At 41.6% G+C, this 25459-nt stretch overlaps 1 protein-coding gene across 1 annotated transcript in view; it reads right to left on the bottom strand.

Annotated features, from left to right (window-relative positions):
- The window catches only part of susd2 (sushi domain containing 2), a 79610-nt gene extending 56533 nt beyond the window's left edge, over nucleotides 1–23077 (bottom strand). The window contains exons 1-12 of the mRNA XM_060907471.1: nucleotides 22517–23077; nucleotides 17692–17890; nucleotides 13618–13766; nucleotides 12728–12895; nucleotides 12331–12505; nucleotides 6804–7005; nucleotides 4900–4985; nucleotides 4512–4780; nucleotides 4283–4426; nucleotides 3977–4135; nucleotides 1952–2200; nucleotides 1427–1705 (exon numbers count right to left, since the gene is read on the bottom strand). Coding sequence (XP_060763454.1) covers nucleotides 1427–1705; nucleotides 1952–2200; nucleotides 3977–4135; nucleotides 4283–4426; nucleotides 4512–4780; nucleotides 4900–4985; nucleotides 6804–7005; nucleotides 12331–12505; nucleotides 12728–12895; nucleotides 13618–13766; nucleotides 17692–17890; nucleotides 22517–22589 — 2152 coding nt within the window. The 5' untranslated portion in view covers nucleotides 22590–23077. The remainder of the gene's footprint in view (nucleotides 1–1426; nucleotides 1706–1951; nucleotides 2201–3976; nucleotides 4136–4282; nucleotides 4427–4511; nucleotides 4781–4899; nucleotides 4986–6803; nucleotides 7006–12330; nucleotides 12506–12727; nucleotides 12896–13617; nucleotides 13767–17691; nucleotides 17891–22516) is intronic.
- Nucleotides 23078–25459: the final 2382 nt, after the last annotated feature.

Below are 25459 nucleotides of genomic sequence, written 5' to 3'. Positions count from 1 at the left end.
ATTCTGAATTGTAAAGTGGTCTTAATTGTGAAGGTGGTCTTGGAGAAATAAAAATTATTATTATTTTGATGAGGGCGGCACGGTGGTGTAGCGGTTAGCGCTGTCGCCTCACAGCAAGAAGGTCCGGGTTCGAGCCCCGGGGCCGGCGAGGGCCTTTCTGTGCGGAGTTTGCATGTTCTCCCCGTGTCTGCGTGGGTTTCCTCCGGGTGCTCCGGTTTCCCCCACAGTCCAAAGACATGCAGGTTAGGTTAACTGGTGACTCTAAATTGAGCGTAGGTGTGAATGTGAGTGTGAATGGTTGTCTGTGTCTATGTGTCAGCCCTGTGATGACCTGGCGACTTGTCCAGGGTGTACCCCGCCTTTCGCCCGTAGTCAGCTGGGATAGGCTCCAGCTTGCCTGCGACCCTGTAGAAGGATAAAGCGGCTACAGATAATGAGATGAGATTATTTTGATGAAACAGATAGTAGTAAATGTACAGACTGTGCCTCGGAGATAAATCAGAGATCTCTTACTGTATGAACGAACCTCCGAACTGCTGTAACGGTTTACTGTGGTTGTGTTTATTCTGTAAGAGAAAGATACAGTGACCTCCATGAATATTACCCATCTCCCCCCATCCCCGTAGAGAAGGGCTAGAAAAAAAGAAAATATCCACCTCTTGGTGAAATCTTTCCAAGGGGTGCCAAAAGGTTGAAGTGATGTGATCTTTGAGAAGTGATAACACAACGCTGATAAGAGATTTGTAAAGTCTTATCAGATTTGATGAGGTTTTCTATAAAGTATGATATGTAGCAATGTGTAACAGACATGAAGAGTGATTTGAGGTCATAAAGGTTTGCGTTCTTGCTCGTCAGCTCTGATTCTGTCCCTGCTTGAAGCCCTGCGTGTCCCCTGTTTGAGCCCATTTGAGCCCCTGCGTGTCCCATTTGAGCCCTGCGTGGCCCCTGTTTGAGCCCCTGCGTATCCCATTTGAGCCCGTTTGAGTCCCTGCGTGTCCCCCGTTTGAGCCCCTGTGTGTCCCCTGTATGAAGCCCCTGTTTGAGCCCCACATGTCCCCTGCGTGTCCCGTTTGAGCCCCTGCGCATCCCCCGTTTGAGCCCTGTTTGAATTCCTGCACATGCCCGTTTGCGCCCACTATTTGAGCCCCTGCGCAACCCCTGCGCATCCACTATTTGAGCCCCGGTGTGACCCCTGCACACCCACTATTTGAGCCCCTGCGCATCCTTTGTTGGAGCTCCCTGTACGGCCCCTGTGCATGGCTTCAATTTCTATAAATGGATTTGATTCATTTTCACATTTACATGATCCTAATGTTATAAAGGGATCTCTGTAATCCTCATTACAAAGCAACCGGACAGCATTAAGAACGTTTCTAATGTAAACACCGATACCTGAATTATAACAACACTTTTGATTTTCTCTCACCAGGCTGTAGGTCCTCTGCCGTGGCTGTGTGAGCGCGGACGGCGTGCAGCGTATTGTTGCCCAGCTCCAGGCTGCGTGTACTCAGCGTGTCATATTTACAGAACTGAGCACCGTCTCCTACACACATCTTCAGCGTGGGCTTCAAGAGCGGATCAGACGTGTCTTCGCTCACGGAGAACTGCGGGATGAACGAGGGATCATGCTTTGGGGAGAAGTAGTACTCGTTTAGGAGGAGCTCCGAGTCGTAGGTGAAGAGAGACGACTCGTTTGTAATGGCCCCTGAAAGGAAGACAAGACAGAGTGATCAGAGAAGATGGAGAGATTTCTCTATCCTTCTACCACCACTACTTCTCTGGCAACTTTGAGAGACCTGACTGAGTGAAAGGAACCAAGAAGTAAATCTAGCTTATTATTATTAGACCCCGAGTTATCTGTACTTGTAGTATGAGGATATAACACACTTCAGTCAGGATAAGGGTGTCTAGATCATTAAGCCAAATTTAACTTATTAATAAGACGACTCACATCCTGCTCCGAATGTGAAAATGTCTTGAGAGCTGCTGTTTCCTCCTACAACTGTCCCATTACTGGAGGTCAAATCATCTTCAGGATGATCGTTCATTTTCCCCAGCAGGCCCTGCGTCTTCTTCTTAAACTCCTGCGGCAGTAAAACAGTCAGGGTCATGACCCCTCCTCGACCTCTAACCTCGATCCCTGCGCCTGAGGGGAACATCACTGTGACGTTCTGGGGTACTGCCGAGAACACAAACACACCTAGAAGGCACAGGAAAAGGATTAGCATTCAGGAACGTTCCAGAAACAATGTACAGCTTGGTTTTTAAAACGTTCATTAGAAAGTCAACATGCCTTAGGAATGTTTTAGAACCAAAACACAACAAATGTTCTTGAACGAACACTTAAAAGCTTGCAAATGGTCTAGATCCAATATTCAATCCATCTTGGAAATGTTCTGGAAAGCTTTAGGAATATCCTAGAACCAAACTTCCCTTTTCTTCAGAATGTTAAGAATCAAGATGCAATCTTGCTCTGGAATGCATTATTTTAGAACCAGCATACAGAAAGGATCAGAACTATTCTGGAACTGATACTGAAAGTCTTAAGAACTCTGTTATAGTGAATAAACAAGACTGCTTATAAATGTTCTAAAACCAATACTCAAGCTTAGGGACAGTCTAGAACCAACACATGACCATACTCATGTTTAGGAATGTTCTGGAACTAACACACAGCCCACACTCATACTTAAGAATGATCTGGAACCAACACAACCAAAATCCAACCGTAGGAATGTTCTGGAACCAACACTCATGCTTAGAAATGTTCTGGAACCAACACACAACCAATACTCATGCTTAGGAATGATCTGGAACCAACACACAACCCACACTCATACTTTAGGAATGATCTGAAACCAACACACAACCCACACTCATACTTTAGGAATGATCTGAAACCAACACACAACCCACACTCATACTTTAGGAATGATCTGAAACCAACACACAACCCACACTCATACTTTAGGAATGATCTGAAACCAACACATGACTAAAACCCAAGCGTAAGAATGTTCTGGAACCAACACTCAACCCATACTCATGCTTAGGAATGATCTGGAACCAACACACAACCCACACTCATACTTTAGGAATGATCTGAAACCAACACACAACCCACACTCATACTTTAGGAATGATCTGAAACCAACACACAACCCACACTCATACTTTAGGAATGATCTGAAACCAACACATGACTAAAACCCAAGCGTAAGAATGTTCTGGAACCAACACTCAACCCATACTCATGCTTAGGAATGATCTGGAACCAAAACCCAACCATAGGCATGTTCTGGAACCAACACACAACCAATGCTCATGCTTAGGAATGATCTGGAACCAACACACAACCCACACTCATACTTTAGGAATGATCTGAAACCAACACATGACTAAAACCCAAGCGTAAGAATGTTCTGGAACCAACACTCAACCCATACTCATGCTTAGGAATGATCTGGAACCAAAACCCAACCATAGGCATGTTCTGGAACCAACACACAACCAATGCTCATGCTTAGGAATGATCTGGAACCAACACACAACCTACACTCATATTTAAGAATGATCTAGAACGAACACACAACCAAAATCCAACCGTAGGAATGTTCTGGAACCAACACACATGCTTAGAAATGTTCTGGAACCAACACGCAACCAAAACTCATGGTTAGGAACGCCTTGGAACCAACATTCATGCGTAGGAATGCTCTGGAACCAACACTCAACCAAAACCCAACCATAGGAATGTTCTGGAACCAACACTCATGTGTAGGAATGTTCTAGAACCAATACACAACATGGCATACAAATGTTCTGGAACCAATATTAAAATGCTTAGGGCTGTTCTCGAACCAGTGTCATATACAGTGCTTGTTCCAGATCAGCTCTTCTCCAGGTGAATGGGACCTGAAAGTCCAAAGCTGATCTGAGATCAGTTACCATGGTAAAAGTATTCCTCAGGTCTCACCTTCAAGATCCATCCAGGTCTGTTCAGAGAAACTAAGCACCTGTTGGTTCTGTAAGACCTGCAGGTGATCTGCTTTATCCGTGAGACGCACCTCGATGACATCGGAGCTATTCTCCCTCATGGCCACTGAGGAGAGACGCGTCGCCTTGACGACAGAGCCTTAAAGGGAAAAGACTGTACTTGTCATGATGTTACAAACTCAAAAAAAAAAATTTACTTTTTTTGTCTTCATTGTTTTGTCATAAACAGTGAGTCATGCTGAAGTTTATAACGAAAGAAAGAATTTTGACACTTCAGTCATTTTACCATTCTCCGATTTCATTGGCTCGGTTCTGCCCTGCACGGTCAGCTGGTACTGTGGGGAGTGAAGCAGGACGTATTCTCCTTTACCGTTGAAGGTGTACATGGAACCATCGAACGTGATGAAGTGAGGATCACCAAGTACAGAGGCTAAAAGGAAAAAAAGTTATAAAATCACGTCACACAAACTGATCCTCTTGGACCAAAAAAAAAAAACAACACACGTTTTCCTGACCTGCTTTCGGAGGCTGGTACGTCCTGCAGTCGCTGGATGGACGGTGTGTAAAATAATAGTCGCAGTTATCTGACCACAGGCAGCAGTAGTAAAACGTGATCACGTCGTATTTCCAGTGGGAGAACCCTGGCACTTTGGGGGGCTTTTTGTACGGCGGTGACCCCCAGTCATGCCCTCGGTCCGGTGTACTTCCCCCAATCGAGTCAGTGGTGAGAACCTGAGCTCCGGTTTTGTCATAACAACACTGCTGACCTGCTGCATACTTTGGACTGGACAGAAAGCAGAAGAAAGAAAATTAAACACGTCCTCTTTCATGCTCTTGGACGTCGGTTGTTGCAGTACAGATCGGTCTCTGCACGTGTTCAGTACTGACGTGTTGGCGTGTTACCTGCCCTGAATGGCTCGAACGCAGTGCACGGCTCCTGGATGATAAGTGCACTTACTGCCTTTCTCAATGTCACAGCCGTAATCCGTCTGAAAACATCAAACCCAAGAAGATTTATTAATGATTCAGCCTGCTAACTAATGAACAAGTCAATTTTTGCACTTTGTGATGCTCAGTCTGCCTTTAACCCCAACGCAGGAAGGAACCAAGGGCCGGGCCGAGAAGAGAAGAAAAAAAAGGAAGGGAAGAGGAAAGAAAAGAAAAAAAAGAATAGAAAAGGGAAGAGGAGAGGAGAGAAAACAGAAAGAAAAGGGAAGGGAAGTGGAGAGAAAAAGAAAAGAAAAGGGAAGGGAAGAGGAGAGGAAAAGGAAAGAAAAGAAAAGGGAAGGGGAGAGGAGAAGAAAAAAGCAAAGAAAAGGGAAAGGAAAGGGAGAGGAAAAGAAAAGGGAAGAGGAAAGAAAAGAAAAGAAGGGAAAGAAGAGGAGAGGAAAAGAAACTAATGAACAAGTCAATTTTTGCAATTTGTGATGCTCAGTCTGCCTTTAGCCCCAACGCAGGAAGGAACCAAGGGCCGGGCCGAGAAGAGAAGAGAAGAGAAGAGAAGGAGAAGAAAAAAAAAGGAAGGGAAGAGGAAAGAAAAGAAAAGAAAAAGAATAGAAAAGGGAAGAGGAGAGGAGAGAAAACAGAAAGAAAAGGGAAGGGAAGTGGAGAGAAAAAGAAAAGAAAAGGGAAGGGAAGAGGAGAGGAAAAGGAAAGAATAGAAAAGGGAAGGGGAGAGGAGAGGAGAAGAAAAAAAAGCAAAGAAAAGGGAAAGGAAAGGGAGAGGAAAAGGGAAGAGGAAAGAAAAGAAAAGAAGGGAAAGAGGAGAGGAAAAGAAACTAATGAACAAGTCAATTTTTGCACTTTGTGATGCTCAGTCTGCCTTTAGCCCCAACGCAGGAAGGAACCAAGGGCCGGGCCGAGAAGAGAAGAGGAGAGAAGGAAAAAAAAGGAAGGGAAGAGGAAAGAAAAGAAAAAAAAGAATAGAAAAGGGAAGAGGAGAGGAAACAGAAAGAAAAGGGAAGGGGAGAGGAAAAGGAAAGAATAGAAAAGGGAAGGGGAGAGGAGAGGAGAAGAAAAAAGCAAAGAAAAGGGAAAGGAAAGGGAGAGGAAAAGAAAAGGAGAGGAAAGGATAGAAAAAAGAAGAGGAGAGGAAAAGAAAAGAATAGAAAAGGGGAGAGGAGAGAAAAGAAAAGGGAAGGGAAGAGAAAAAGAAAGAAGGGAAGGGGAGAGGGGAGGAAAAGAAAAGGGGAGAGAAAAAGAAGGGAAGGGGAGAGGAGAGGAAACAAAAGAAAAGAACAAGGAAAAGAAAAGAAAGGAAAGGAAAAGAAGCAAGAGGACTCGGTGCACCAGGAACCCTCAGGAAGCTGTGCGTGGAAAACAGGACCAGCTGGAGGAAATGAAGAGATCAGATGCTATGAAATATCGGTGGGGATTTCCCCATCTTCCAGATCTACGCCTTAACGGTCTCAAGAAGCAGTTTCATCATCAAGATGCTGGAAATAACCCGAGTAATCTGATACTCACACAAACTGCTCTGTTTGGAAAAGGTTATATTCGGTTTCCATATATCGGAGTTGCTTGGTTTTAACTATAAAAACAAAAAGTGTCAAGTTAAACGCTGGCTACTTTGAAGAATCTAAAACATCAAAAACATTTTTTCTTATTCATTTACTACATAATTCCATACGTGTTCCATGTTATTTCATAGCTTTGATGTCTTCAGTATTGTTCTACAATGTAGAAAAGAGTCACAATACAGAAAATCCTAGGAATGTAGACTAGAGTAGGGGTGTACAAACTTATGAATGGTACTGTAAATATTACGATACGAAGACAACAGTTCAGTTTTTCAGTTTTAATCTCACATGGAATCTGCCGGTGTCGGCTCGGGCTTGTGCCAGCGTGCAGGGGCAATCGGTGATCTCAGTCAGGAAACTGGGCATCAGCTTTTCCTCTTCATCCCACTTCCGACACTTCTCCAAAGCCCAAGCTGCAGAATCTTTCCTGAAGGTCTTCTCCAGATGATAAGCCAGAGCATGAGCACTACTCCATAGTGCATTCACATTGCTATACACACACACAAAAAAAAAAAGTTTTCATGGTCCAAACTAATCAGTAACACCAAGAGAACACACAGTTACTAATCCACAAACACACAAGTTACAGATTTCCATTATCCCTGATTTTCCCTTTAGGACACGCAGTCTCAAAGTACATTTCCACATCAGTTTCTATTTGTCTTTCACTTGAAATGTTGCTGATTACCATCACGTTAAAGGTAGAAAAAGATCTGATATGATTTATCTTGTTTGTTTGTTTTATCACAAAGACCTGCAATTTTAACAGGGGTGTGTAAACTTCTTATATTCATTGTAGTATATTATAGCACTTAATTAAATGGTTTATCACACAGAAAAAAAAAAAAACACCTACCTTACATTATAATGGAAAAATATAATTGTTTATTATGTCATATTTTATCATAGAGAACAAAGCACTAAAAAAAAAATTATGGAAAATTGTCATTAGAAATAAGAGAGAAAAGATAAAATTTTATTGATCCCGAGGGAAATTCTTGTGCCAGAAATTGCTCCATAAGAATACAGTACAAATTAAAGTGCTGATGACACGTTTTTGACATCTTTGGCGATGTTTTATAACATAAAAAGTAATTCCCGATGATCCATATATTAATTCACGAAGGCGCCTATTTTACAAGTTATGATAAAAAAACGCGGCTATTTGGGCAAATTTGACGGGGCTGCAGCACCCAGGAGACGAAAGAGGAGGAGGAGCTATATGACGTCAGCGAAAGAACCTTCCTCCTAACTTACCAGTTTGTTGTTGATGCGGCAGGTGTTCAGTTTATCATTATTAGTATTTTTATTATACATTTTATATATATATATACACACACACACACACACACACACACACACACACATATATATACACACACACACATATATATATATATATATATATATATATATATATATATATATATATACACATATATACACACACACACATACATACACATATATATATATATATATATATATATATACACACACACACACACACAACCCCGATTCCAAAAAAGTTGGGACAAAGTACAAATTGTAAATAAAAACGGAATGCAATAATTTACAAATCTCAAAAACTGATATTGTATTCACAATAGAACATAGACAACATATCAAATGTCGAAAGTGAGACATTTTGAAATTTCATGCCAAATATTGGCTCATTTGAAATTTCATGACAGCAACACATCTCAAAAAAGTTGGGACAGGGGCAATAAGAGGCTGGAAAAGTTAAAGGTACAAAAAAGGAACAGCTGGAGGACCAAACTGCAACTCATTAGGTCAATTGGCAATAGGTCATTAACATGACTGGGTATAAAAAGAGCATCTTGGAGTGGCAGCGGCTCTCAGAAGTAAAGATGGGAAGAGGATCACCAATCCCCCTAATTCTGCGCCGACAAATAGTGGAGCAATATCAGAAAGGAGTTCGACAGTGTAAAATTGCAAAGAGTTTGAACATATCATCATCTACAGTGCATAATATCATCAAAAGATTCAGAGAATCTGGAAGAATCTCTGTGCGTAAGGGTCAAGGCCGGAAAACCATACTGGGTGCCCGTGATCTTCGGGCCCTTAGACGGCACTGCATCACATACAGGCATGCTTCTGTATTGGAAATCACAAAATGGGCTCAGGAATATTTCCAGAGAACATTATCTGTGAACACAATTCACCGTGCCATCCGCCGTTGCCAGCTAAAACTCTATAGTTCAAAGAAGAAGCCGTATCTAAACATGATCCAGAAGCGCAGATGTCTTCTCTGGGCCAAGGCTCATTTAAAATGGACTGTGGCAAAGTGGAAAACTGTTCTGTGGTCAGACGAATCAAAATTTGAAGTTCTTTATGGAAATCAGGGACGCCGTGTCATTCGGACTAAAGAGGAGAAGGACGACCTGAGTTGTTATCAGCGCTCAGTTCAGAAGCCTGCATCTCTGACGGTATGGGGTTGCATTAGTGCATGTGGCATGGGCAGCTTACACATCTGGAAAGACACCATCAATGCTGAAAGGTATATCCAGGTTCTAGAGCAACATATGCTCCCATCCAGATGACGTCCCTTTCAGGGAAGACCTTGCATTTTCCAACATGACAATGCCAAACCACATACTGCATCGATTACAGCATCATGGCTGCGTAGAAGAAGGGTCCGGGTACTGAACTGGCCAGCCTGCAGTCCAGATCTTTCACCCATAGAAAACATTTGGCGCATCATAAAACGGAAGATACGACAAAAAAGACCTAAGACAGTTGAGCAACTAGAATCCTACATTAGACAAGAATGGGTTAACATTCCTATCCCTAAACTTGAGCAACTTGTCTCCTCAGTCCCCAGACGTTTACAGACTGTTGTAAAGAGAAAAGGGGATGTCTCACAGTGGGAAACATGGCCTTGTCCCAACTTTTTTGAGATGTGTTGTTGTCATAAAATTTAAAATCACCTAATTTTTCTCTTTAAATGATACATTTTCTCAGTTTAAACATTTGATATGTCATCCATGTTCTATTCTGAATAAAATATGGAATTTTGAAACTTCCACATCATTGCATTCCATTTTCATTTACAATTTGTACTTTGTCCCAACTTTTTTGGAATCAGGGTTGTATATATATATATATATATATATATATATATATATATATATATATATATATATATATATATTTATATATTAGTTATTATGCCTTCGCGTTGTGTTGCCGGCTTTTGCTCCAAAACCCACAAGGATGGGGTAAGTTTATTCAAGTTTCCCAGAGATCCCGAGCTGCATGCGAAGTGGGTGAAGCAAGTCAGGCGCACTCGTGACAAGTGGGAGCCCTCACCAACATCCGTCCTGTGCTCTGAACACTTCGATTTGGATTGTTTTGACACCCTTCCCAGCTTAAAGGAATCTCTTGGGTGTTCAATTCAGCACAAACATGTGTTACTACCATCAGCAGTGCCTACAGTATTCCGGAGGGGGTCTACTAGTAGCTATGCCGGATCCAGCAGTCGCCTGGGACAAGCCGACTCCTCCAAAGACAGTCCTCCTGTCAGAACATGTGTTGAGAAACGACATAAGATAAAGGTACGTAGAGCTATAGAGTGCTCCGACATGATGCTAAAAATAGTAACCATGCGGTCTGCGCAGCCATCTTGGAAGTGACTCGCTCCAGAGCGCTCATAGAGTACACATCATAGAGTACACATTCATGATAATCATAACTGTAATCATAAAGTCGGCATGATATCAGTCATGTATTTGCTTGTGAAAGCTTGCGGCTTTCATGTAACTGCCGCCTACCAACGAGAGGCAAAGGGTAAAGAGGGTAGGCTATCATAGATTCTATTCGGAAGAGATCAACACATGATTGCTTAAAAATTAGGTATTTTAAGAATTTGCATCTGTTTTGTGATTATCGTGACACTTGTGTGTTATATAGAACTGTATGTCTTATCAGCACATCGAGGATCTTCCACCGGAGGCTTTAGCAAGTACTCGTAGCAACACTACACTTTACCCTTTGCCATGCGTTGTTAGGGAACGGCAGCAAGTACCCCGATGACCGACTTCAAGAATATGTAGAAAAAATTTAGAAATTATACTTTCCAAAAGTCATTTGAGCTTAGTGTATTGCATTTCCATTTATATTGTAGGTTCTTGCTGATGTTTTTGCGGAGTATGACGCAGCTGCTGAATCAGAAGCTGCAGAGTTTGTATGTACTAGTTGTGAACATTCACATTATTATCAATCTCATTTATTTAAAATCAGATAAAATCATGCCATCATGATCACTGCTTAAAGTGCCAGTATTTGGTTGTTGAAGAGCTAGCACTAGAGAGTTCACTGGCGTTTTCATGCGCCATTTCCATTGAGTAGAACAGCCAGTGAACCGCAGCGTGTTCTTCCGCTGACGTCACAACATGGCCGCGAGCCACGGACCCAGTTTTCTTGCGCTGTGCAATTAAAAGTTGGATATTCGCGTAACAACAGCTTCTTTTCACGTAATTATAACAGAAATCTAACATGTTTGCCATGTTGTATAGTTTATTTAAGAAATTGCATAGAGTCATGTTCGTGTCATCAGCACTTTAAAATACAAGTTCAAAATAAACTATATAAATTAAGAAACGTACAAGAAATAAATACCTAAAAAAAAAAAAACCAGTGCCTAATAGAACAAAAGAAAAACTATAAGGGGCTTAAACTAAAAACTAAGATGGAAATAGAAAATGCAAAAACCATGCCTAGATGGTTAGAATCCTAGCAATAGAAATAAGGTACCGTAAGTTATGGAAAAGACAAACCTAAAAATAAATAAATAAATAAATAAATGTTTACAGTTTATTATTCTGCACCATCAGCTTGATCATAATTTAAAGCGAGACGGCCTTTCGATTTCATAAAATCGGTGAAATTTATTTCCCTCTGAAATGTGGTCATTGTGATATATGTTTATTTCTGTAATATCTCACAAAATATCAGACCATTCTGTGGCTGGCAAGTTATTTAATTAATTTGAGGGGATTAAAGCAAATAATGTGCATGAAATTGCTCGCTTCGCGCAGTCAAGCAGACAGAGGAAGTCCGTGTGTGCATGCACAGGTTTACTACTTCTTTTAGGTTTTACAGCAGCTGGCATCCACAGTGTTGCATTACTGCCATCTACAGGTTTCCCTTTGAGCGTGCACTGAAAGTTCCATCATTCTGTCGCTAAACGAACAGCTGATCACACCGAGGTGCTCGCTGAGCGCCGATATTTATTAGTTTGGTCCTGCGTTTCCTTTCCTTCGTATAGAACATAAAGTCTTTTCTTCTCGCTTTCTTTCCGTTACTGTAGTCGCTCTTTCACGTTTCATTCACACACTCACGTCCTCCATTTTTCTCTCCTGTTTCAAATTTGTATCCCACAATGCCTTGTGCGAACGGGGAAAGCCCACCATGTCATGCATGACGTAGTATCTTGTATTGGGTCATGGTGAAGCAGGAAAAAATAGTGGAGAATTTAGGGCCACGTGGAAATAAATTCATTAATTGTTCTATTTAAGAAAATTTATAAAATTGGAAGTCTGCGATTTGAATTCAGTAGCTATTGGTCCACTAAACAAAAATAAGTGGGTGTTCGGAAAAATTATTTTTATGACCTACACTTGAAAAATCTGAAAGGCAGTCTTCCTTTAAAAAAAAAAAAAAGAAAAGAAAATTCGAATTGTGCTGTGTTGCCTCTATATTTTTACATATTCACAGTCAATCAGAAAATCCATCCTTCCTTCTAAAAGTGAAATTAATTCAAACTAAAACTCAAATGAGAAGGAAATCATACCATGTGCCGTCAGGTTCGGTGCTCGGACTGACCCTCATGCTGCCCATGTGCCACTGCGCCAGTGGCATTTCTCTGGGTGTTGGGACGAAGCTGAATTCCCCCTTATTGGCCACATTCTTTCCGACAGAGTAAAGATACTTCCACTCGGCCCTCCACTCATCAGAATACGGCTCTCCTATAGGTCAGAACATCATCAGCACTGGTGGATATCACACATCATCTCTAATTCACTCATACTGGTTCAATTTTTTGGTGAATTTACAAAATAGTAACACTACCACAACAAAATTGGATTTCAAGTAAGACTGTGGTGAATGTGTGGAGCTTTTGGGAAAATTATTCATCACAGTTATTTGAGAGTTAAAAATGTTGTAGTGGACGGTTCTGCATCACTTACCAAACTCTTCATAGCCCCACAGCTCGACATTCACTCTCTCAGCTTTAATTAGAGATGAATTCCACACCATGAACAGAATCCCATCGACGCCCGGCGTACCATAATACTGCCACTGAGTCCCATTCACCAGGATGAGCTTATACTTCACACTCAGCTTACTGTGGTGCACTGATTAACCCATCACAATAAGCCAAATCATATTTTAAAATTTTATATATATATATATATATATATATATATATATATATATATATATATATATATATATATATATATATAGACACACACACACACACACACACACTACCGTTCAAAAGTTTGGGGTCACTTTGAAATGTCCTTATTTTTGAAAGAAAAGCTCTGTTCTTTTCAATGAAGATCACTTTAAACTAATCAGAAATCCACTCTATACATTGCTAATGTGGTAAATGACTATTCTAGCTGCAAATGTCTGTTTTTTGGTGCAATATCTCCATAGGTGTATAGAGGCCCATTTCCAGCAACTCTCACTCCAGTGTTCTAATGGTACAATGTGTTTGCTCATTGCCTCAGAAGGCTAATGGATGATTAGAAAACCCTTGTACAATCATGTTAGCACAGCTGAAAACAGTTGAGCTCTTTAGAGAAGCTATAAAACTGACCTTCCTTTGAGCAGATTGAGTTTCTGGAGCATCACATTTGTGGGGTCGATTAAATGCTCAAAATGGCCAGAAAAATGTCTTGACTATATTTTCTATTCATTTCACAACTTATGGTGGGAAATAAAAGTGGGACTTTTCATGGAAAACACAAAATTGTCTGGGTGACCCCAAACTTTTGAACGGTAGTGTATATATCAATCAATCACTGAATTTAAATAATTAGGAGTTAAACTGAGATGTAGGTCTGACCTGAGAGCCATCGTCCAGCTCGGTTATAGTTTATTCCATCAGTGGAAACCTTAAACGGGATCCAGCCGGACTCAAAAAGTAGGGGCGAGATACAGTGACCCACACCGTCCGTGTCCACGTAGCCCCGAGTCATGATCTCAGACTTAAACCTACACACACACACACACACACACACACACACACACACACACACGTCATTTACAAACCAATCCTGTTGAAGATCAAACCAAATTTTAGTGTTACCTACACTAAGGAGGTTATGTTTTCAGTGTTGTTTGGTTGTACATAAGTAGGATTTTTTGCAAAACCTACTGATCCTATTTCCATGAAACTTGGTGGAAAGGTGTAGCATAGACCAAGGAAGAACCCATTAAATTTTTGACTGGATCCAAGTCTGCTTCGTGGTGGATCCACAAATTTAGTTTCACTTTCGCTAATGGGCAATTCCATGCAAATGTCAACCTCACCATGCAAAAATAAAGCAACATGTAATACATCAAAACCACTCCCAGAGATCTCACCTAGGCCTGTATTTTACAGATGTGAATAAGTTGAACCAATTTGTAACCAACCTAATATGTCACTGTCAGTCTTTCTTTCTTATAATGTAAAACCCAAGCTAAAATCAACTTTGATCATGTACAATTCTATATTATTGCCACAAGCCACAGAAATGTATGCTAAAATCCACAAAACAGCAAAACAATAGCCATCCTAAATATTATTTAAGAACTTTGATAGTTTTAGCTGATATTTAGAGAGTTTTTCAAAGGGTTATGGTGGTTAAATTGCTGATTTTCTAAACATATGCCATGTCTATTTCAGACGCGTCACATCCGTAACGGAATTTCGTCACATCCATAACGCTGACTTTTCCTTCCGAAACTCTGCATGAAGTACAAAATATTTTAAACAAAGATTTTTTAATATTCACCTTGGACCCCTCTATCAAATGGATCTCTCCATTTCGACATTAGGTTTACAATTTCACAGAGTTTGATAAAAATGTACAGTCACCCAAGAAAAGTGATACTTTTTCTGTCACATCCATAACGCATCTTTTATTGGCATTTTCTGGCATGCCCTAGATGTACTATGGGAATTGTTCTTGTTCTATCACTTCTCCAGTATGGTACAGCCTTAAAATATGCAACACCTGTTTAAATACTGGGAGACGATAAAACATGCACTGGGTCATTTGTTGCCATTTTGAGTTCAAGTGTCACGTCCATAACGCTGGAATTGCTCTAATGTCGCAAGATACAGCATTTGGCCTTGCTGGAAGTCTTCACTCTCTGAGTGCCCTTGTAGTGGGCTATAATTTATCATTTCTATATCAATCAGGATTTGATTATCATAAAGTATCCCAAACATTCTTCATCATTAAATACAGTATTTTTAAAAATCTGCCAAGAGGAGGCTATCCACCAAAAGCCAGTGATGAGGTAAAGACAGAATTAATCAGAGAAGCCATCAAGAGGCCACAGGTAACTCTGAAGAAGTTGGAGAGATCCACAGTTCAGATGGTTTAAAAGGCATTGTCAGAGAAAAACCAGCACTTAGATGGAAAATGGTATCACACAGATTTTCATCATATTTTGTCCAAAGACAGTACCTAGGCGCCTGTTACGCGTGACACAATATCAGACCCCAGGGTCCAGCGGTTGCCTTAGTGACTGTGGAACATTTGCCCCTGTGTGGAAACACACAGTTTAGATCCAACCATGACTTGATGGTATTTTTTTTTATTGACATAAGTCTGATTAGACCTGTGCATGTGCAAATTAAATCTCTGGGTGCGATTCGAGATATTTGATCCTGAAGTTAGCCAATTTTGGGTATGGTGCCAGTGGCTATAAAGGTCACGGTCACATTAAACCAACTCAGCCACAGAGGAGGCAAGAACTCGATCTCTTACTTGCAAAAGGAAGGGTTGCTGGTATTATCAGGCCAATACGTTTTATTTTCAACGATGTGGGTAGAAACTGTGTAAAAGTGTTTAAAAAATGGCATTTTCCACTAAATGAGTTATGGCCCAGAGACCCAAATATTTCTACCACAGTTACCATGACAACCGCTGGACCCTGGGGTCTGATCCTGTACCACATATAACAAGTGCCCAGGTACTGCCTTTTGACAAAATATGAGAGATACCATTTTCCAAACTATTAGTCATTTTGGTTGTTTTTTGCTGACAATGCCTCTTAAGATGTTCACAACCATACCATGCACAAATCTACACATTGTGGAAGAGTGTTGAGGGGAAAAGGTTTATAAATTCACCAAAACATATGCTGAATCAGAAAAAGATTCTCTGTTGAGAGCAAAACGTAGCTTTTTTTTTTTTTTGGCAATATTGTTTGGCAGAAACTCAACATCATTTATCACCCTGAGAACACCCTCTACACTGTGAAGCATGGTGGTGGTAGCATCATATTGATGGGCTGCTTTTGCAGACTGCTCTGCAAAATACTCTAGATGTACAGTAAGCATAAATATAAAGAGGGCGTACATGTCCCAGTCTTCAGCAGAACAGCCATGTTTAATAATTTCCTTCTATACGTGTTAAAGGACCCATGGCATGGTGGTTTGTTGATGCTTTAAACGGGATCGTGGAGGCTTCCAGATGTTATATCCGCAGCCTTTCTCGAAATGAACCCTCGGAACGTAGATATAGCCTCCTGGAAGAAAGCCCCATTTCAGCCCTTTTCCCAGTGCGTCGTTTTGCTAATGAGAAGCATGGAGGCGGGGAAGGGTAGAGGGTGGGGGCGTGCCATGGGGGGAGGGGGAGGGGCTGCCGTCTGCCTCCCAAGCCAGCTGAGAGCGCTCCTCGTCGGGCACGGCCAGGCGGGCGAATGCCCTGGTCTGTCCGCCCTGTCTAAAAAAAATGGTACAACTCGAGCCCATGGTAAAACTGGGACTTTGTCGGGTTTTTTTCAGCCTCAGGCCCATGGTAAAACTGAGCAGTTTTACCATGGAGGAGTGGGGACTTTGCCGTTTCCTCCCCCCAACTCGCCCCTGGGAGAATCGCTGCCTCCACGGGCGGCCGGTGCCGCTGGAGGGCCGCCCGCGCGACCTCAGCTCCCGACAAAAGATTGGATCTAGGGCTGACTTTCAATGGATCGCAGCGATGGAGCTGCTCTGCCAGTCACGACACCCCAGCCCAGAATCAGGGAAAAATACCGCACTCTGACGTCATTAAGGTGCGACGCGAGGAAATAAAATAAATTCAACAAATGTTTGGGTTTTTACTGAACAAACAAACAAAATGAACAAGTGACAAAAAAAAAGAATGTGGGTGTCTTTGTAAAAACTGTTTTGATTGGCTATTATAACAGAGGTAGCGCAGAGTACCTGGCTAACTGCAGGAAGTGGTTAGCTGCACAGCTAATGTAGCCATTGCAAACGCACCGATTTTAAAACACGGCAAAACGACTTAACAGTTATACACTTACTTGTTTGGTGTTTGTGGCTGATGCGGCAGGGATGCTTGGTACGGACCCAGGCTTCAGTGACAGTTGATGTGCAAAACCTGCCCTGTACTGTCCCAAGTTGTGGAAACATTCCTCAGGAAAATGCTTCCGACAAACATACACCGTCTTAGGTAGACTCGACGGCGTATTATTGGAGTAAATAAAATTAAGCCACTGCGTCTTCAGGGGCTCTCCCCGTCGGCAGTAAAAACAGACTCTTTTCTGTGTTGTCACATCCATGTACAGCGCAATTTCCATGTTTCGCTCGCTTAGGTGATGCCATGTTGTTGTATCCTCTATGGTCTCCTCATTACAACTGGGCGGGGCAATCCATACGGTGGGTGGGAATCCAGAGGGGGGGCGTGGGGATCATCTCCCTTGCTGACGTAGTAAAGGGAAGAGCTTATCAATGCGCCGTTTTGACGCGCCATTCTCAAATGTTGGGCATAGTTTGGTTTACACATTAGAAATTTCTAGCCACTGGGGTGACTTAAGAAGGTCAGAGGAACTCATTTTAACGTTAAAAAACCTCAGAAAGTGAAAATTTCATGCCATGGGACCTTTAAAGAACATCCTTGGTAAACCCCGACTTTCTTCTTACCTGCAGGTGAGGTTAAGGTTCTTGTCAAACTTGACGTTGAGCAGTTTGAAGTCGGTTCCTCCGAGTAGAGAGCCAGAGTGAGGAGAGATGTCCAGGCAGAACTGTTTCACATCTGTACAGCAGTTCAGTAAGGTCTCGCATGTCGGCTCGCAGGAACAGGAAGCCAATTTTTCACCACAGTGACCTTCACAAGACTGAGCTGGAGGAGCGAGATGAACAGATAAATCAAGACAGAGCTGACATGTACACTCACTGTGGGGATTTCAATACGCTGTCAGAAATAAGGGTACTGTTCTAGCAGGAGTCCATTTATGTCCCCTGAAGTACAGTCTACACCAGGCATCACCAAATGGCGGACCTCGGTCCGGATCCAGACCCAGTGATGGTTCTGTCCGGACCCGTGACCAATGGTCAATTCACGAGATTAAGTAATTTTCATGGAGCATTATTTTGGATGATCGTGGCTATTGACAGCGGGCGCTGCTACTCCAGTTAATACGACAACAGCTTCACTCAGTTGAGCCAATAAAATCGTTAGTTTACCCAGCGCACCACAGCAGAGCAACAAGCAGAGAGGAAGAGAGTTAAGTTCAGAGACAACCAACCGAGACAACATGGCTTGCTCCAAAAGGCGGCAGAAAGTAGACAAAAAAAATCGTTGTTTTAAAGATGAATGGACGGAGAAATATATGTTCATTCTTCCGGCGAGCAGTTCAAAACCAGTGTGCCTCATATGCTCCGAAAACGTGGCATTAATTAAAAGCGGCAACGTGAAGCGCCACTACGAAACGAAGCACAGCTCTTTTGAGCAAAGTTATCCCCTGAAGTCCGAGCTGAGGGCGCAAAATAACCCAACTGCAAGCACAGTATGACAGGTCTACCCGACTCATCACACATACATTTACAGCCCAGCAATGTGCAAACGAATGTTCCTTAAAAGTAGCGTGGATTTTGGGGCAACATAAAAAAACATTTAGTGACGGGACAGTTGTGAAGGAGTGCTTAAACGCCGTTGCTGAGACATTGATCTGCAAGGAAATGCTGCATTAAAGGTCCCATGGCATGAAGTTTTCACTTTCTGAGGTTTTTTAACGTTAAAATGAGTTCCTCTGACCTTCTTAAGTCACCCCAGTGGCTAGAAATTTCATAATGTGTAAACCAAACTATGCCCAACATTTGAGAATGACGCGTCAAAACGGCGCGTTGATAAACTCTTCCCTTTACTACGTCAGCAAGGGAGATGATCCCCACGCCCCCCCTCTGGATTCCCACCCACTGTATGGATTGCCCCGCCCAGTTGTAGTGAGGAGAACATAGAGGGAGGACACAACAACATGGCATCACCTAAGCGAGCGAAACATGGAAATTGCGCTGTACATGGATGTGACAACACAGAAAGGAGTCTGTTTTTACTGCCGACGGGAGAGCCCCTGAAGACGCAGTGGCTTAATTTTATTTACTCCAATAATACGCCGTCGAGTCTACCTAAGACGGTGTATGTTTGTCGGAAGCATTTTCCTGATGAATGTTTCCACAACTTGGGACAGTACAGGGCAGGTTTTGCACATCAACTGTCACTGAAGCCTGGGTCCGTACCAAGCATCCCTGCCGCATCAGCAACAAACACCAAACAAGTAAGTGTATAACTGTTAAGTTGTTTTGCCGTGTTTTAAAATCGGTGCGTTAGCCCAGCAATGGCTACATTAGCTGTGCAGCTAACCGCTTCCTGCAGTTAGCCAGGTAATCTGCGCTACAAAACTAAAGAGCATGCAGCATGCTCTGTTAAACTGAGTTTAGTCTGGAAATTGACTGTAACTTATGAACTTATGTTTGACTATTGCTCCGCAATGCATGTCTTCTGTTGGATAAGCGATATGTTGTTGTAGTTGCTGCTTCTATCCTCTTTAGTTATGGAGTGCGTGTTCAAGCCTAGGGTATTATACGTTCGTAAACTACCACTCCGAACACTCTCTCTCTCTGTTCTCTGTGTCACGTTGAGTTTACGAAAGGAGTCCGAGGGAGAACGGGGTTTTGTCTTAGCAGTGTGGCTACAGGCGCTGATAGCAGCGAGTATGTGTGTGCACAGCTTGGTCAAGCCCCTCCCCCCATGGCCCACCCCCACCCTTCCCCGCCTCCTGCTTCTCATTAGCAAAACGACGCACTGGGAAAAGCGCTGAAATGGGGCTTTCTCCCAGGAGGCTATATTTATGTGCCGAGGGTTAATTTCGAGAAAGGCTGCGGATATAACATCCGGAAACCTCCACGAGCCCGTTTAAAGCATCAACAAACCACCATGCCATGGGTCCTTTAAAAGAGCATTTTGAGACAACTGACCCTGCTACTTTCTGGTTACAGACTGTTTCTGAGAGTGTGTTCCCTGGTCTAACCAAAGGAGCACTGCACACCTTGACTATGTTTGGATCAACTTACTGTACAGCTGTGAGTCAGCTTTTTCCACTATGAACATTGTCAAAACCAAGTACCGTTCTAGGCTCAACAATGAACACCTGCATATCTGCATGAGAATGGCGCTAACTCCATTCCAACCAAGATTTAAATTACTGGCAGGTCAGCCACATGCCCATTTTTCTCATTAAGAAAAGTAAAAGAAGAAGAATTAAAAGAGAAAAGTTCAAAGAAAAATGTTCTGTTTGCATTTCCCCCCCAAAAAGCCACTTGTTTTCTGAAAATGTGGACTTTTTTTTTTTCTTGAAAAGTAGGCCCTCATTTTTTTAGGCTGGGACCTCCTTATTTTAAGAACAAAGAAGAGAAAATGTGAAGTCAATGCTCTGTTTGCACTTTTTAGTTAATGTTTTCTGAGTTGACTTTTTTACTTGAAGTGTAGGCCTTCAATTCTTCAGGTTGGGAACGCTTTAATTTAAGAGAAAAAGGAGTTATTCCACTCTGTTTGCGCTTTTTTATTTATTTTATTCTGAGGTTTCTGTTTTCTTTAATCTGAAATAAAGGCCTTGAATTTATTTTCCTGGGACGACTTTTATTTATGGTACAAGAGATAGTTGTGCACTCAGTTCATTTCCTGCATTGGAAATGAACAATAAATATTGTTGAAACCATATGCAAATGTGGACATAGGGGAAGGCTATAAGACACAAGCTGGACTTCGGGTCGGACCTTCTACTTGGACAAAATTTAATAACTGGACCTCAGTGACTTTTAATTGAATACCCCTGGTCTACACTAATGCACCCCCGAGGGGGTACATATCATTTTTAGGGGCAAAATGGTACATACATGTTCCCAAGTAGTATATAAAGGGTACAAATAAGTACTTTAGTGAGTACTGTGTCAGTAATAAGCTGCTGGACCCCTAAAGATACAATAACATACTTTATTTTCTGAGAGTGTAGGAACACGTAAAGTGCTGAGCGTAAATGAGTACACCCCCTTTGAAAAGTAACACTTTAAACAATATTTCAATGAACACAAACAATTTCCAAAATGTTGAAAGGACAAAGTTTAATATAACACCTGTTTAACTTATTACGTGAAAGTAAGGTTAATAATATAACTTAGATTACACATTTTTCAGTTTTACTCAAATTAGGGTGGTGCAAAAATGAATACACCCCACAACAAAAACTACTCCATCTAGTACTTTGTACGGCCTCCATGATTTTTAATGACAGCACCAAGTCTTCTAGGCATGGAATGAACAAGTTGGCGACATTTTGCAACATCAATCTTTTTCCATTCTTCAACAACGACCTCTTTTAGTGACTGGATGCTGGATGGAGAGTGATGCTCAACTTGTCTCTTCAGGGTTTTTTTTCTGTATTTCGACTATTTTCTACATTGTAGAAGAATACTGAAGACATCAGAACTATGAAGTGACATATTTATGGAATTATCTAATAAACAAAAAAGCATGAAAATACAAAAAATGTTTCATATTTTAGGTTCTTCGAAAGTGTCCAGTGTGTACCTTGATGACACTTTAGACATCTGTTGGCGTTATCTTAACCAGCTTCATGAGGTAGTCACCAGGAATGCTTTTCAATTAACAGGCGTGTCTCTCAAAAGTTAATTATAGTGGACGAGTTTCTTAACTTCTTAATCATCAAATAATAATAATAAAAATAAATAAATAAATAGCCCTATTCTACAACTGGGGCAGCACGGTGGTGTAGTGGTTAGCGCTGTCGCCTCACAGCAAGAAGGTCCTGGGTTCGAGCCCCGTGGCCGGCGAGGGCCTTTCTGTGTGGAGTTTGCATGTTCTCCCCGTGTCCGCGTGGGTTTCCTCCGGGTGCTCCGGTTTCCCCCACAGTCCAAAGACATGCAGGTTAGCTTAACTGGTGACTCTAAATTGAGCGTAGGTGTGAATGTGAGTGTGAATGGTTGTCTGTGTCTATGTGTCAGCCCTGTGATGACCTGGCGACTTGTCCAGGGTGTACCCCGCCTTTCGCCCGTAGTCAGCTGGGATAGGCTCCAGCTTGCCTGCGACCCTGTAGAACAGGATAAAGCGGCTACAACTGTAGTAATCCATAAATATTATGCCAAGAAGTGAACAACTAAGTAAAGAGAAACGACATCATCATGACTAAGACATGAAGTGACTTAATAAAAATAAAATAAAAACCATTGAATGAGAAGGTGTCCAAACTTTTGACTGGTACTGTGTGTAGCAGTTGTCCAGGATGTACTGAACTAATTTTTGCTGTGATCTGGATGGGGGGCAAAAATGAACCTTGCCACCCTAAAGTCTGATATGAAACCACATCTGAGAGATCTGTATGACCAAACAGCTTCAGTATGATGAGTTTCAGAGTAACTATGAAACTGAATGAGTGTCACTGTGTTTACTCACCTGCAACAGGTTGTGAGATCAAATCCACAAGGCTCAGCATTAAACCCAAGCTCAGCACTCTGTAGATAAACATTGTTACTGATGCTAACTTCTTCCAGATGTTTTGTTTGTTTGTTTGTTTTTTCAATCCATTAAGTGCCTCTTCTTCACCCTAAAGCCTGAATGACACCTAAACACCGGAAGTACTCCACATTGTACCAAAAGCGTTGTGTTGAAAGCAGGTTTAATCAGCTTTTAACCTGGACAGCAGTTACGAGTTCAGACCAGATGTGTGTGTGTGTGTCAACGTGCACTTGAGCCGTCACACTGTACCAAAGGTCTTCTTGATAATCATCTGAACTCTGCTCAGAATTAAAAGTGCCCTTGTTACTTTTCAACCGCTTAACAATAACATGTGCAGAAATAACAGAACATCTGAAACACAAACAGCTGGATTTTTTTTTTGTGTGTGTGTGTATGTGTGTTTTACTGGCTGGAGCTATGCGAGGGTCCAAATGTTTCCATCTAAATGTTCACACTTTAAACCTGCAAAAATCATAAGGGTTTTTTTGTTTCCCCTCTCTTGCTCTTAGAATAGTGGGTGGCCGGGTTGCCAGGTCTGTAAAAAATAATCCAAAAACTTACACCTCATCACCAGCCCAGGATTATCATCTCATCTCATCTCATCTCATCTCATTATCTGTAGCCGCTTTATCCTGTTCTACAGGGTCGCAGGCAAGCTGGAGCCTATCCCAGCTGACTACGGGTGAAAGGCGGGGTACACCCTGGACAAGTCGCCAGGTCATCACAGGGCTGACACATAGACACAGACAACCATTCACACTCACATTCACACCTACGCTCAATTTAGAGTCACCAGTTAACCTAACCTGCATGTCTTTGGACTGTGGGGGAAACCGGAGCACCCGGAGGAAACCCACGCGGACACGGGGAGAACATGCAAACTCCATACAGAAAGGCCCTCGTCGGCCACGGGGCTCGAACCCGGACCTTCTTGCTGTGAGGTGACAGCGCTAACCACTACACCACCGTGCCGCCCCTAAAACACTATTTTAAATCTTAAAATTATAACTGCACTGTCACATATCCTGTAATATCCATCCATCCATCCATCCATCCATTATCTGTATCCTGTTCTACAGGGTCGCAGGCAAGCTGGATCCTATCCCAGCTGACTACGGGCGAAAGGCGGGGTACACCCTGGACAAGTCGCCAGGTCATCACAGGGCTGACACATAGACACAGACAACCATTCACACTCACATTCACACCTACGCTCAATTTAGAGTCACCAGTTAACCTAACCTGCATGTCTTTGGACTGTGGGGGAAACCGGAGCACCCGGAGGAGAACATGCAAACTCCACACAGAAAGGGCCTCGTCAGTGACTGGGCTCGAACCCAGAAACTTCTTGCTGTGAGGCGACAGTGCTAACCACTACACCACCGTGCCACCCATCCTGTAATATATTTATACATTTACATTAACATAACACAGAAATATTCATTTTAACTTTGTGTCGATTGCTTTTAACAATCAACACTGTCACAAAGCAATTTTACAGAAATAGATCAATATCCAGATATACATTTTAAGTGTATAAATCCCTAATCCGGATTAATATTGTATTTACACATTGTATTTGAGCATTTTTTTAAGAAAAAAATTTAATATTCTTTTATATTATACAGACATGAGTGTTTTACTGGGAAATACAGCACTTGTATTTTTCATCCGAGCTCCATCCGGGACATGGAGAACCAAAATCACATGAGGAAATCGATGAAAATTATGTTTTGATAAATTTTAGGTACTTTTTGTTTGTGAATGTGTTGATGTAATAAAAAGAAAATGACACGTTGGCTTGAAGATATGAAGTTTATCTTCTCGTGTTGAAAAACTTGCATTCTTCATACAATCACAGATCTGAGTGACATATTTAAATAATATTGGCTGGAGTTGAGTGGTATATCAGATATATTCCATTCAGCTAGCATGATAATGAACAGGTTGAAGATGAATTGAAGGCCTGGCACCCCTGGCTTCGGATCCAACGTCAATGTAACATCATGCGATACATTTTAATGATGTGACGATAAATAAAACTACACAATTATCTTATAGGGTTATTTCACCAAAGAGAACAGAATGGTCGCATATCGATGTTCTAGGCTACATAAATCATCATAAATAAAGCATAATGATTTGTATGAGAATGTGTGAACCAGTTCACTGACTCACACCATATATTACACTGAATGCAGTCTATTTACATGGATTTTATGAAATAATTAATCATATCACCTATTAATTTACTAATGTAAATCATTTGTGCATTATGGGCTCAATCTCAATGACAATTTGTATACAGTTGAACATAATTTCAGGGAAAATCACAGACCTGGCAACCAGAATTTATGCGGCACCTCTTCTTTCAAAATTAAAGTCCTCTCGTTTCCAGCCTAAGAGTTTGTTGAGACGAATTTAGAGCAGTAAACTATCCCACTCGCTATATTGGGTGATAAGAGGACATGTGGGCGGTTTTCTAATTTGCATATTATGAATATTTATATATCATAAATATCATGGCACACTGTCCTCATGAAATGGCTTGAGAGAATATGTCCAAAACGTTTTTTTTTCTTCTTCAACATACTATTGGGTTGGGTTGCATAACAGTATGAGACAGTTACCAACAAACAAACAAACAAACAAACAAAACCCCACAACTCTGAAAGACCAATTTTGATTACAAAAAGGTATACAATTTGATTTTAAAAAAAAAAATTTCCTAGGCATGTATGGCTCGGAAGTGCAAAGACATTTGTCTAATAACTCCAGCACAAAACTAAATAATTAAAAATATCGTGGCTGATTTTATTTTAACCCAAAAATGCTCCAATTTTAAAATCCTACTTCTTTTTTATTTTTTAAATCTTTTTC

This window comes from Neoarius graeffei, chromosome 24 (assembly GCF_027579695.1).
Source record: "Neoarius graeffei isolate fNeoGra1 chromosome 24, fNeoGra1.pri, whole genome shotgun sequence".
NCBI lineage: Eukaryota > Metazoa > Chordata > Actinopteri > Siluriformes > Ariidae > Neoarius > Neoarius graeffei.
The sequence above is the reverse complement of the archived record's forward strand: the minus strand, read 5'-3'. Positions and strand labels throughout refer to the sequence as shown.